This window comes from Crocodylus porosus, unplaced genomic scaffold (genome assembly GCF_001723895.1).
Source record: "Crocodylus porosus isolate Cpor-Errol unplaced genomic scaffold, CroPor_comp1, whole genome shotgun sequence".
NCBI classification, from domain to species: Eukaryota; Metazoa; Chordata; order Crocodylia; family Crocodylidae; genus Crocodylus; species Crocodylus porosus.
In genome coordinates, this window is record NW_017728923.1 from 322089 (window position 1) to 335309 (window position 13221).

Sequence of the window (13221 nt, forward strand, 5' to 3'; positions counted from 1 at the left end):
CAGGCTGGGAGCGGCCGAGCAGGGGCAGGGCGGCTGGAACCGCCCCCAGCCTCGGGGGTCGCCGGGGTTGGGCCGCGCGAGGGCTGGCAGCCTTCTCTGAGCTGCGCGCGGGGGGCGGCGGAACGAGCCCCCGCGGAGCGTTCTGCGCTGGGAGGCGGCGGCGCCGCCGGGCTGGGGAGCCGCTTCAGCAGCGTCGGGGCGAGGCCGGGGCGGGCGCGGAGCTAGCGAGGGGGCGGGGCCGCCCGGGGCTGTCAGCGGGGCACAGCAGTGCCCCGGGCTGCGGCTCTGACCAGGGAGGGCAGCACGTCCTTATCGAAGAGCACGAGCCCAGGGTGTCTGCCCTCGCCACCTCCAGCTCTCAAACAAACCCAGCCGAGGTCTAGCTCCAGCTCTGTGGAGCTGCGGGGCTTTCCTGGAAGCCTGTTGGTGGGGCCTGACCGCATAGTCTCCATTCAGCTTGTGCTGAACCATGGGCTTAGGCACCTTGCTCGGGCCTGCAGCAAACAGCTAATCCCCGACGCGCAAGTGTGTGCATTTATATTTATATCCCAGATAAAAAGAGCGGCGCGCTCCAGGCTGTGACAACTGCAATTTCTCATCCGAAACATTGGCAGTGGTGTGAAGTTGTCTAATTTGTGTAGCAAAGTAAGTACAGGTTGATTCCTGTAGCCAAATGTATTTCAAATGAGTGTTTGGGGAGTGCGCTGCTCTTAGCAATGTCTTTAAATGCAGATGTATCAAGCTGGGGTTTCATGTACAGCCCTGTAGACGAGGCCCTGCTGCTAGGCCCACCATCTAAGACGAGCTGTAACCATAAAATGGGTGGGAAACAGGAAAGAAGGGGAGGGGAAAAAAGCCCTTGGTGAAAGGCTTGTGCAGCACAGACATGAAAGAAAGTATACTGTCTAAGGTATGATCATGGTTAGTGTCATGAGCAGCGTATCTTCCAAACCTCACCAGCTTGTCCTCTGCCCTTCTCTCAAGGGAAGCTGATGTGCTATTTTGAAGTCTTGTTCAGAAGTCTAGCCAGCCGGCCGGAGTTTCTGCTGGTCTTGTGCAAGGCAAACGGGTATTATGGTTCTGGGACCAGGTGCAGGCATTGTAAAGGATCAGTGTAGGATCACTATGAGGCTCCCATGCTTTCATATCAAAACTTTTCTTCTTTTTTTTGTGAGGAAATAGTATGGGCTTAGCCTTTGTCATTGAGAAAGGTGCAGGAGCGGACAGTACACTTTTCTGTATTTCTTGGAGTCTTAATGCCTCATTTGAATGATGAGCAGTTCCGGAAAGTGATAATGAAAGTACATGTGGAGCCTTTGCTATATGAACTGCTTTAAGCAAGTTCTAAGAATGATGATTAGCTGAACTGGGAAGCAGAACCTATTGTATTTACTAGACTTTTCTGCTCTGGAAAGCCTTAAGTTATCAATCCAAACAGTAAGTTATGGTCATGGTTAGTGTTATGAGCATCAATACTTTAGTCAGTCGCATGTGAGAGAGAGAAGGGATGAGAGCAGTCTTAGAACTTCAGGCACAACTTCACCAATCCTGTTCCCTGGTCCTGCAACAAGGCCGATGCAGATTTTGGGACTTGGCCTGAGCACAGGTGCCAGCATTCATGGCAATCTAGTAAGGTGGAGATTTTCTCCACCTTGGGATGTCCTTTTTGTTTGTTTGCTTGTTTTTCCTTTTGTGGTAGAGTTTGATTGTACTGAATTCCCTCCTTCTGTTAAATATATAGTGGAAACAGGCAGTTATGGGGTGACTGCCTTTTTGGATGCCAGCGGCTGATCTTTTCCTTTTCCCTTAGGGGGAAGCTGGGCCGGTATCCTCCATGGCCAGGAAAGGTGAGTCATATTTTATCCTGGAGGGAATTGTTTCTGAAAAGAGTTCCAGTGAAGTTTTAAGATTTTTATAGATTTCTTCTTGACTTTTTTTTTAGTGAGGCCTGTTGCCCTTAATTTTGAGCCAAGCTATGCATCAAAGACTTTATTTGATTCAGAAGCTCAGTCTGTCAGTAACAGGTATTAGCTGAGATAAATTGGTTTGTACTACTTTTCATTCTATCTGAATCTGGAACTGACTGTATTCCCCAGGCTTAGCAGTTTAATCCCTATCACTTTCAGCAAGACAGGCTTCTTTTCTCCCATAATAAACTGGCTACATGGATTCCTTTAACTAATAGAAAGGGAGAGTCTGGTTTCCCACACTAATGTTTAGTGTTACAGTTTTGTCATTACTTATCTAGAGAAAGGTGGGATGGGGAGAATGTAATTGTTGATGAAAGGCATATATCTAGAGGGGTAGTAGTATTTGCATTTTAGTCAAACTGTAGCCACCATTTATGTCCATTAAAAGAGTTATATTTTTCATTTTAATGTAAGCACAATTGAGACAACAGGTTAGGCGTTGTTTTTGCTAAGGAAAAAGTTACTGTTATCCCAGTGCAGGCAAGACAGTGGTAACAATCACACAGGTTAGCAAGCCAGGTAACACAAACTGCCCTGTGGTCTTTCATTCCACCTGCTAACTTCTGTGACGTGTTTCTCTTCCCTTGGATTTTACGTGTGGTTAAAAACATTGCCTTTACTTCAAGGAAAAAAATAAATAAGAACAATCAAAGCCTTGGAGGGTAGAAGTTTTCTCACTGGTGCAAAAATTTATAAATGCATTCTTGGTTCCCTTAAATAAAAGGATACCATCTTTACTTATGGAGACAAGAGAGAGAATATCAAGTTGATGATATCTTGGAAGAATGTAGCCTTGCAAAGGGTCCACTGGTCTATTAGTGGAGTTTGGTTGTTTGTTTTTTACTTCATGCAGTGCTAGTATAATTCTGCAGCTTGTCGTGTTCTGTTCATCTTGAATTGCATCTGCTCTCTTAAAGCACCAGAAGTCTTGGTTATTGAAGACTAAAATCTCCATTACAATTTTGGAAATTGACAGCTATGACCAAAGTCTGGTTTTATCTCCTAAACAGTAGTACAAGTCTGTAATGTGATTGGTGCTAACTCTTGATACAGTGCTCTGAGCAATATAATGTAGGATGTGCCTGTAGTGCAGATTATAGTATAACAGAGATGCTCAAGCTAGCTTTAAACAAACAGATCAGATACTGAACACAGTCTAGTTTTAGCAGTGTTCCTCATTGGCTAACTTACTCTGCTTAGAAGAGAAAGTTAATTGCCACAGAGGTCTGTGCTGCTGCAGCTAAGACTGCTTCTAGAATCTGAGCTAGTTTGCATTTACTCTGTTGCTGTCTGTCTGTAGAGTAAACATGCCTATCCAAATTCATGGCTCCTGGGCTTGAGGGAAGGCCTTTGCCATAAGTAGGAGTCCCCCTCCTACTCTTGCTTAAAATAATTCTTCTGCAAGAGCCATGGCACAGTTTTTTGCAAACATTCACTGAATCAACATATTTGGTTTATAGAAGACTCTGCTGCTGCCTCTTCAGCTAACTTTGTCTCCTCTCTCTTCCTCAGATTGTTAATCCACCTAAAGATCTGAAGAAGCCTCGTGGAAAGAAGTGCTTCTTTGTCAAGTTTTTTGGGACAGAAGATCAGTATGTATCCACATTTCTCTCTGATGACAATTTTGGCCTTTAAAACAGAGGACTTTCATGGAAGAGTTTTATGCTAGTACAATATTCTGCAAAAGATTGCTTTCAGCTATCTGCCAGCACCAGGCATAAACTATAGCTGTTATAGCTTCTCCTGTGGGTGCATGATGGTTGAAAAGACCTAGACAAGTGTACTATGATTTTAGCTGGTGCTAAAACAGGGAGTTTTGGGGAGTTGGTCACTTGTAGGTATGGATGTGTTTGCATTAGCTTTCATGTAATGTACCATTTCTCAAATATACTTTAGGTGTTGTTTTGTTTTGCTGCCATAAATACAAGGTGGCTTCGGTCCTGTCATTGTTAAAAAGAGTACATTATGATGTTTGATGGTATAAAACTTTCCTGCTTTGCATTTGGAGGACAGAGTAGCTCCAGTGTGGCAAAATAATCACTCCTGTAAGAAATAATTTTGTGATTTGCTCCACAAAAAAATTACACTTGTTTTTAACAATTATGCTGTTACACGTAATTTAACATTCCTTAAATTGAAAGAAGTTGGTAAAACCTTCCTACTTTAGTTTGGCTTGTGTATTTGGCAGTGTTGTTGTGTTAGTCAGCTTTGCTGTTTCCCTCAGTCATTAAAAGAGGGAGAAAATCATGAGTGGAAAAGACTTTTGTAAATCTCCACAGGAATTAGGAAAATCCTTTAAGTCTCTTTTCCCCCCACCCCCCAAAGAGTTAAATAAAAGTGGGGATGTATGTTTAAAGGACATTCTGTCAGAAAATGGATTGTTTTCAGGTTTTTTTGTAAGCCAGCATTTAAAATATATTTTTCCTTTAAGAGCTGGAAGCATGTTAGCAGTCAGGGCTGGAAACAGAAGCCACATACCAGTAGAAGAGGAAGAGGAACTGCTTGCTTTAAAGTTCTGTAAGATGACTTTTATTAGCTAGGATCAGTTCTGAGGCTGTATTGGTGCATTGAGCTTTGCATAGTCAAGTATTGAATATTACTCTTCTCCTGATCTCTGCCTTTTTCTTGTTTACCCAAATCATGTTTTGGGGGAACTGCTATGGGGGGGTGGGGGAGAGAGGTTGTGTCAGAATGATATATTTTAGAAAAGGCAAGTCAGGTGTCTGGAATGTCCCAGCTGAAATTAGTGGACAGATTGCAGGTGAGGAGATCACAGCTACAAAATAAATGTGGCTTATTACGTGGCTGTGGAGTACAGGCTAGTTAAAATCCTATCATCTGGCAGATTTGGAGAGCCAAAAATCCAGCTTGTGAAAATTAATCACGTCCTGCTGGATAATCATATGATTTAAAAATCCGGTTGCTTGAGCTGATTGCCATATCCCACCTGAAAATGAAATAGAAATAAGTACTGTCTTCCTGCCTCTGTTGCCTTATAAAGCACCACTAATCAGCAGAAGACCTGAGCTTCCTCTGTCTCTGTTCTATCCCATACTGGACATGGTGAGGCATTCATATGGTTAAATCTGTTTGACTAGGCCAAAACAAAGTGGTCCAAAAAGGAAATTGTTACCAAACTATGAGAGAGAGTTGTTCTTGGTTCAGTAGCCTTAAAATCCAGTGAACTGGGAAGAACAAATCATATAACAGAAAAAATAAATTAGCTTTTATTCTGTGGTTGGTATTTTGTTTAATGTGTATAAAAACATATGAAAGGGTGTCTGTCTGTTCATCTAGATGCCCCTGCCATGGGTAACACAGTGAAATAAAATGACAGAATACTAAATTCCTGTCACACCTATGAAAGTGTGAGCGGTGTCCTTGAGTCCAAAGATACAAAACTGATTTACTTGAGCATATTTTACTCTTATTTCCTGTTCCCCTGCTCTGCAGCCCCCTCCCCAGTTTAGTTTGTGAGATGGTATTGTGATGCTATTAGCATTTGCTTTATAGTCCCTTTTTACCATTAACTTGCTCTCTGAAGATTTAGCAAAGGTGAAGATATGGACAAAAGCATTTGGCTTCTGTCTGGGCCAGATAAACATGGAAGTGATGCTGACTAGCAGGAAGAAGTATTTTGAGGAACTGTTGATGTCTGATTGCTCTTTGTTGAGGATGTTTGCCCAGTTCTTGGTAAAATGTTATGAAGTCCTAGGCTGTTGGAGGACTACCTTTCACTGAAGAATCTCAGCTGGCAACATGTCCAGAAATGCCAGCGTTTGATGCTGGCTAAAAGTTGCTCTCTGCGTCCTTTCATGCTCTTGTCATGTTCAGACTACAGTGTGAAGCTCCTTAAAAACAGGCTAGCAACTGTGACTTGCATTTTGCAGTGCCTGTATCCTAACTTGGAAGTGAATTTCAAAGTTCTGGTTGTGTGGGGTGATGTAGGTATGATGGACATGAAAAATGTGAGGGGCAAGGACTTTAGTGGGTGATATCTTTTACCGGATCAACTGTGTAGCTGGGAGGGATAGGGACAAGTTTTTGGGCACCAGTGTGCTTCTGAAAGTTTATCTATGTCCGTCTCAACTATATAGTTAGTCCAGTAAAAGATATCACCCACAAAAGTCTTTGCCTCTTGCAAAGTTCTGGTTGTCATCTCTGAAGTCATAAGTGGCTTAGGACTTAGTCCAAAAGAGATTGCCCCTTTTTGGTTTATCTAATACTAGACCTACATTTATATGCAATGTTACAGCTAACTGTCCCAAGGGAGAGGGTGCAGTGAGCAAGGGAAAAAACAATAACAGAAGTGGTGGCCTGAGTCTGGTCACATTCAGGTGGTGCTGTAAGAGTCAGGTCTTCACAAATTTCTGCTGTTCACTTAGTCCAACACTATTTGCTTTCAGCCTGTTGGTAGTTTCCATTGCTTCTACTATGTTTAAAATAATGGCACTCCTGCTGCTTATGCTTGAGTGGGGCTTTTGCCTCTGTACTTGAGCTGGGTTGGATTCACCCATCCTGTACGGTGGTGAAAGCTCTATCAGGGATTGACCAGTAATCTGGTATTTGTATCATCTTCTGGAATGGGTCTCATAATTGTGATATGCATGACTGTTTGCTGCATGTCCTTCACCTGCTCCATAAACTAAAAAAGTATCTTGACATTTATTTTGAGAGTTGAGTGTTCGATCTTTTTCTAATTCCACAGAGAAGAAAATGCACATTGTGTCTTGGTTTTCACCCAAATTGTGAGTAAAGTACTCTACTACAGCAGTGACAGACAGTACTGTTAATCAGGTTGCTTTCTAAAGATTAGTATAGCTCTGTCCTCTGCTCCCATTCCCTTTCAACTTAGTGGCCCAGCCAGTCCATTGTGACCTGTCTTATTTCCTAAGCTATGTTCTTGTCAAGGAAAGGCCCTGTGCACTACAGCAGTCATAAACAATAAAGTGAATGAGGCGGGACCCTACTGACACTTTTTTTCAGACAAATAGGCTGCTGTCTCTCCCCTTTCCTTTTCAAATCCAGTTCTACTAGAGACGCTTAAGTAATATGTCAATCAGCTCAATGTACTCCTACCTCCTGTGGCCACCGCACATTGGGGGAGATGTAGTCTGTTTGTAACTTCAAGGTGAATGGACCACAGCTTTGTAGTAAGAATGTGGCATTTCATATAGATGTTAGAGAATAATTTCAGAGAAATATTGGCAAGTACGCTGCAGCCCTGTTCACTCTTTCATTTCTCTCATGAGCCTTGCACCTTGAAAAGCTGTTGGCTGTTAGTCAGTGTGCCAGAACCTTATTAAGCTGAAGCAACCACTTACCACCTATCTTTCTGAAGCATAAGTATGCAAGTTAAATAAAGGAAGATTGGAGATCAGTACCTAACCTACATAAAGACAAATTAGAAGAGACTTGCAAGCTATGGTAAAGTGTAATGATCTGGAGAGTGTTTCAAAGAGATGGACTATGATCTCGATATAACCCGATGGATTGTCTTAATATCTCCTGCACCCTTCTGCACACACTTTCTCTCCTTGTCTTGTATGCTCTCCTGGATCCCAGTATTCTCTGTGGAGAGTTATGTCTTCTGCCGCAGTTTGTGTGACTGCTTTTCAGTTCTTGGAGAACACTGACTTAGTTGCTCACGTGTTAAACCCAGGGTCTGAGTGTTTACTTAGGAAGTCAGCATCTACAAACTAAGTTATTGCTAAGGGTAGACTATGGTATGATGAAGAGAGATCCTAGTGATTTTTAAACAAGGTAACTCAGATGCTAGAAGTTGTTGGCATGATAGCACAGGTGTGAGTGCATGCTGATGTACCTTGCTTTTACTGGGACACACTAGCCTGAGGGAACCTTCAGGCTGCTGCTGTCTGCTGCTTCTAGTACCTAAGCTAGCTCAGATATCTATGTCATACTACAGAGTGCAGTGTAGACATACTCTGAGTATCACCCTCTTAGCTGTGTTTTCTCCTCAGGTCTCATTGTAGGCAACCATCGCTCCTCTGGATCATGGCATACTTGTAAGAAGTCCACTGAAGTTAACTGCCTAATGTCTCAGCAAGGGTGTGTCTCTGCCAAGGTGATGTCCCCTTCACCTTTCTCCAACCAAAGAGCACCCACAGGGTTAGGGTGGGGTTTTCAAGGCTATGGTTTTGAGGTGCCCTATACTTGCCTTACTCTAGAAGTTGCAACATCGTAGTATTTTATAGGAGCCATCTCCCCATGCATAGTCCCATCACATTGCCACCCGGCCTTCTAGTTGGGTGCTGTTTATGATCATGCCCAGGACCTCAGTTCCAACAGAAGCATACAAGCAGTAAAAAACTAAGCAAACAGACAAAATCTTTATTTGTTCCTAAGTTAGTTGGTATGATTCTGAAAGGTACACAGATGGAAACTGACAGGCAGAAGGCTGCTGTTTTTGTTTTTGGTGTTTTACATAGTTTCTCTTTAGAACAGATCAACGCTTTAAAGGTGACTATTATCCATGAACCTGTAGAAAATTGGTTTATCTGAAAACTCCCAGGTACCTTTGCTGATGCATCTGGAAGTGTAAACTCTCCTTGTGAAAATTTCTACAGCCCATAACTGAAAAGTTCATGCTTCCTAATTTTCAAGAAGTTCTTTCAAATTCAGTCCTGTCACTATTTTTCAAGTGAGGAGGTTTATGGGTCGAGTTCCAGAGGTCAGCAATTTGAGTCATTTTACTGAAGGAAATTGTGGAAATTGCTTTTCACAGCAACTTACTTGCCACCCCTATGTAGATGCCTAATTCATCTCAAAAATAGATTAAATGATTTCTTCATCTTTACAAAATAATTCACCTTGGCACTGAAAGGTCGCCTGAAATTGTACCTTGTAAGAATTAAGGAAGTTTTGCAGAAGTTCCTGTATTGCAAATCCTTTTGCAGCCTTAAGCTTAAGGCATGCTACAAGCAAATGTTTGTGGAAGTCGCTGAGTTTCATTTGTTTTCCACTACATATCTTATGGAGTTGCATTGTCGACTGAGGGGAAGAAGTAACTGGAAAGTTGAGTTTTTGTTTAGTCTTGTCATGCTTTGGGTCCCCTTTGAATTGGGTGTGGTGTTTCACTTCTGTCAAGTGTCTGCACATACCTGTTCCTCCCCATCTTCCCTTTTAATATATGTATGATCTCTCTGCTTCATGTAGTTGTGTTTGTATTTTAAACTTGGGTATATTTGTGTTTGTCTGCTTTCCCAGGGCAGTGAAGCTTAATTAATATTTGCTTTTGAACGGCATTGGGATCTTCTAGTAAAAGGACCTGCTCAAGTGCAGGGAGACTGGACCCAGTGAGCTGTAAGGTCCCTTCCAGCCCCTAACCACAATGAAACTATGAACAAAATATTGTGGGGGGGGAAGAAAGGGTGGAATCACCATGCGGCGCACTGTTATTTAAAAAAAAAAAGGCCTTCTTTCTTCTTTTACTATCTTCCGAAGATGCCATCATTGCAGCTTCATTTATTTCTTTTCATTTCCACAGATATCAAACATCTTCTCTAGGCAGAAACTAGTGTCCCCTCAACTTCAAGACAATACCTTTAATGATCCAGTGTCCCTAATGCAGTGTCATGGCACCAGTTCAGTCCTAGCTGGGAGAAGAAAACAACATCTGAATGGTGCATGCAACTTCCTTAAGTGGCTGTTATACATTATGCCTTGGTGGACTCTTGTTTAAATAGCAACCTTCCTTGGCTATGAGATCATAGCCTAATATGCCATAGCTGAGAAGGCTTTGGCTTTAGAAGGATGCATGCATTTGTAGTTGGATTTGAACAGTGGTAGGGTACTCCTTATTTTTATAACTTAGATTGTTTATTTAGCAATACGTGCTCTGGACAAACATAAGAGGGCAGGGTCCTATCCTGGAGTATAGCCCAAATTGCTGACCTGCAGATAAGGGACAGTTTAGGGAGAAATATGCAGACATGCTTTTCTTTTTCTGTGAGGTGACTTTTAAGCCCTTGCTTGCATGCCCTTATCAGCTTGCCTTTTAGATCTTCAACCTTTGTCTTCAGCAGTCTCAGGTACTTTGGGCTTGCATACATGCAGAGGGAAGGTAGGAAGAAGCGTGTGCAGACACTTGAGGGAAGGGTAAGGAGAGAATTCAGGGTTCGGGTTTTTTTGTATTGATAGATTTTCTTCCCCCAGTTACTGTTTTGGGGTTAAGCAGCAGAAAGAGGCTGACCTCATTGAGAGGTTCAAAATATTTGACAACTTGTTTTGTTTCTCAACTCTTTTTTTAACGTGCATAACAGGAAGCTTCCAATAGACCAACCTGGCCCAGCACCTTTTTCAGTCTTGGTCATTCAGAAGAAGGGTTTTATACTAGGTGTTAATCTTAAGGTATATCACCAGAGTACCTGAATACTTGAGAGAGAGTCTCTAGATAGTCACTGAGCTGTGGATTATGGTCTGAGAAGCACTGTTTCTTTATTCGGTTGTGCTAATTCAAAATTGATGTGAAATGGGGCAGGTTCAGGGAAAAATTCAGCAGTATGTACAGAATGGAGAGTACTGTGGGCTCTTCCATCTGGGCTGTAGTCATACTTCTGGATCAATCATCTCTTTGCAGTTGTGAAAAATGAGTAACGGTTCTTCCCCATACAGTGAAACCCATTGTTACAGCAATTCCCCAGTAGCAATCACCTGTTACATAACAGCCGCAAAGCATCTGATATCTTTCGTATCTAGTCCTGAGTCAAACACAGCCACATGAGTGCTTCTAGTCCCACTGTGCTGATTGTACACAGTGGCATATGTTAAAGGCACTGAAAAGAAAGTTGCTCCATCCAGATATGAATCTGGCAACCACATTATGAAAAGGAGCGAATGGGAACAAGGGAGTCAGCACTGGACATGAAGTGCAAGAGACAGAAGTCTGCTATTTTCCTGGTCTCCTAAGCAGAGTTAGGATATAATAAAAAGGTTAGTGACCCTCCTTGGTGAGAGGGGTAAGAAAAGCAAAGAATGATATGATCAATAAAAAGCTTAGGACAGTTGAATGCAATAAAGGTATGGAAAATCATGATTTTATATGTGGTAGCTAGCAAAAGCTTCAGAGCCACGGTGAGGCTGCTGATTTTGCTTGAAGAGATCATCTTAAATAAGAATGGATTTCAAGCAGTTTCTACCAGCTGGATAACATGCAACAGGGATAAGATTGCTTATCTGCTGTTCCTATAAATGAATATGTGAATAAACAATGGGGGGAAAAACTAGCAGAAGGCAGAAAAAATTAACCAAAGCACTTTTAGCCACTGAGCTGCAGAAAATACTGTTGATTTGGAAAGTCCCAAAACTTAAAGTATTATGAATTTTTTTCAATACCAAATTAGGCACTAATGTAGAGCTCTTTTAAAAAAATAGGGTTCATGTCACAATGGGTGAATTTTTAATATTTAATTGAAATGGAGCTGCAACAGCCTCATGTCCATCACCTTTGTTAACTTTATAGCTCCCCGCTATGAAACTAAAAAGGCGTCTAGTAAGCCACTCTCCTGCTTACAAGAGTTGATCAATACCAGGGGTAATTAAAATGTGTAAGCCTTCTACCTTTGATTAACATCTTTTAAGTTTTAAAATAGTCACCTTTGAAAAACCAGTCTAGCTCCTTACTGCCACATATACTATTACCCTGTACTGAAGGTTGTGCCAATTCAGAGAAGTTGCATGGAACAAATTTTTCCTCAGGAACAATGGAGAAATGGCACTGCAGCAACTTTACTGATCAGCAGCAAATGAGCTGAAACCTCATGTCATATTTCATGACAAATGAAGATGATGTAAGCTGAGGAGCTGGGAATGCTAGATACAAAAGCACTCTGGAGCTGCAGTCCAGAATGAACATTTAAGTTGGCAAAAGTGGTCGGCACAAAAGAGAGGTGATTTTTCTGTATTGGAAAGCCTAGCCCTTTCATAAATATCAAGCCAGCCGCTGAAACAGTGAGAAAATCAAGGTGTTCTTAAAACAGATGTCAAGTGAGCTGTGCTTTGAAATTGTATTACAAAGTACAGTCTTGCTAGTCTGCCTTAAAACAATTGTAAAACAGGGAAAATACCCTTTTCATCAAAAGAGAAAAATATCTGGTTCTTACAGTACATCAGAACACTCAATCCTGTGCAGTGTAGTAAACTATGGTATGTGCACAGGCTTTATTTATGGTAATCAACCCTGTTGTGTCCCATCTAATTTGGTATCTCTTCCTGTAGCTTTCATGGGTGCACAGTACAATACAAGAAAAACTTCTGTGCCTGAAAAAGTGGTTATTTGGTTTACGTTGTTAAACGGCTGCCTGTTGCAACAGCCCAAAGAATAGAATCTCAGTGGCACAAGTCACATGGTGGCATGGGTGTTCTTTTCACAAGTGCAAGTCCAGTCAGTGTCATGCTTTCTGTGTTAGGTAGTGTTTGCACTCATCTGTAAAAGTTGGCCACTGTCAGAGCATGAGAGTGATGCTCAAAGAGAAGTATTATTTGTACATGAGGCTTTGCTGTTTTTGTGGCAGAAGGGAAGAAACAGGTCTGCATGCCTAAAGAAAGACTGAATGTAAGTGTTGGATGAAGGGATCCAAATTAAATTAGCTGAAGAGGTCCACTGTGCTAGGGGTAAGAATACTAATAAATTAAGTGTGAGGGCTGAGGAAGTGGTGTATCTGGTTTGAAAAATATAGTTAACTTTTTTCTGCATCTTTTTCCTGTCAGTGCGTGGATCAAAGTGGAACAGTTAAAACCTTATCATCTCCACAAAGAGGAAATGATAAAGATTAATAAGGGTAAGCGTTTCCAGCAAGCTGTGGATGCTGTGGAAGAGTTCCTGAGGAAAGCAAAAGGCAAGGACCAGGTGAGTGGCTTTAGCTTGCTTTACAGATCAAATCAGACCAAGATTTGAGATCAGCAACCAAGCTTCTGTATACCTTAAATTAAGCTGACTGCGCTAGCTCCAAATTTTCCATGGAACAGTAGTCATGATGGCTGTGATAGTTGGCACTTGCCTAGTATTTTCCTTCTATGAAGCACTTAAGCAAATATTAATTTTCCCAGTGTTGATGCATACCCCCTTAACATAGGGAAATGCTTTACTGATGGGGAAAATGAAGCAGACAGGCTTATTGATCTGTCCATGACAACCGAATAGGTAGACGTGTCAGTGGGATTACAACTTAGTATGTCTTACCCTTGTGTTCAGACTAGCAACATGTACTCATTGATCCCTCCTGTGGTTGTT

The 13221-nt window shown here is 42.0% G+C and overlaps 1 protein-coding gene across 2 annotated transcripts in view; it reads left to right on the forward strand.

Annotated features, from left to right (window-relative positions):
- The first annotated feature begins 421 nt into the window (after positions 1 to 421).
- The window catches only part of GLYR1 (glyoxylate reductase 1 homolog), a 31866-nt gene continuing 19066 nt past the window's right edge, over positions 422 to 13221 (forward strand). Inside the window, exons 1-4 of one of the 2 annotated variants that reach the window (XM_019539829.1) lie at positions 422 to 645; positions 1811 to 1847; positions 3483 to 3562; positions 12699 to 12837. In XM_019539829.1, the coding sequence (XP_019395374.1) occupies positions 12751 to 12837 (87 nt within the window). In that variant the 5' untranslated portion in view covers positions 422 to 645; positions 1811 to 1847; positions 3483 to 3562; positions 12699 to 12750. The remainder of the gene's footprint in view (positions 646 to 1810; positions 1848 to 3482; positions 3563 to 12698; positions 12838 to 13221) is intronic. The other variant, XM_019539828.1, reaches the window with a different exon arrangement.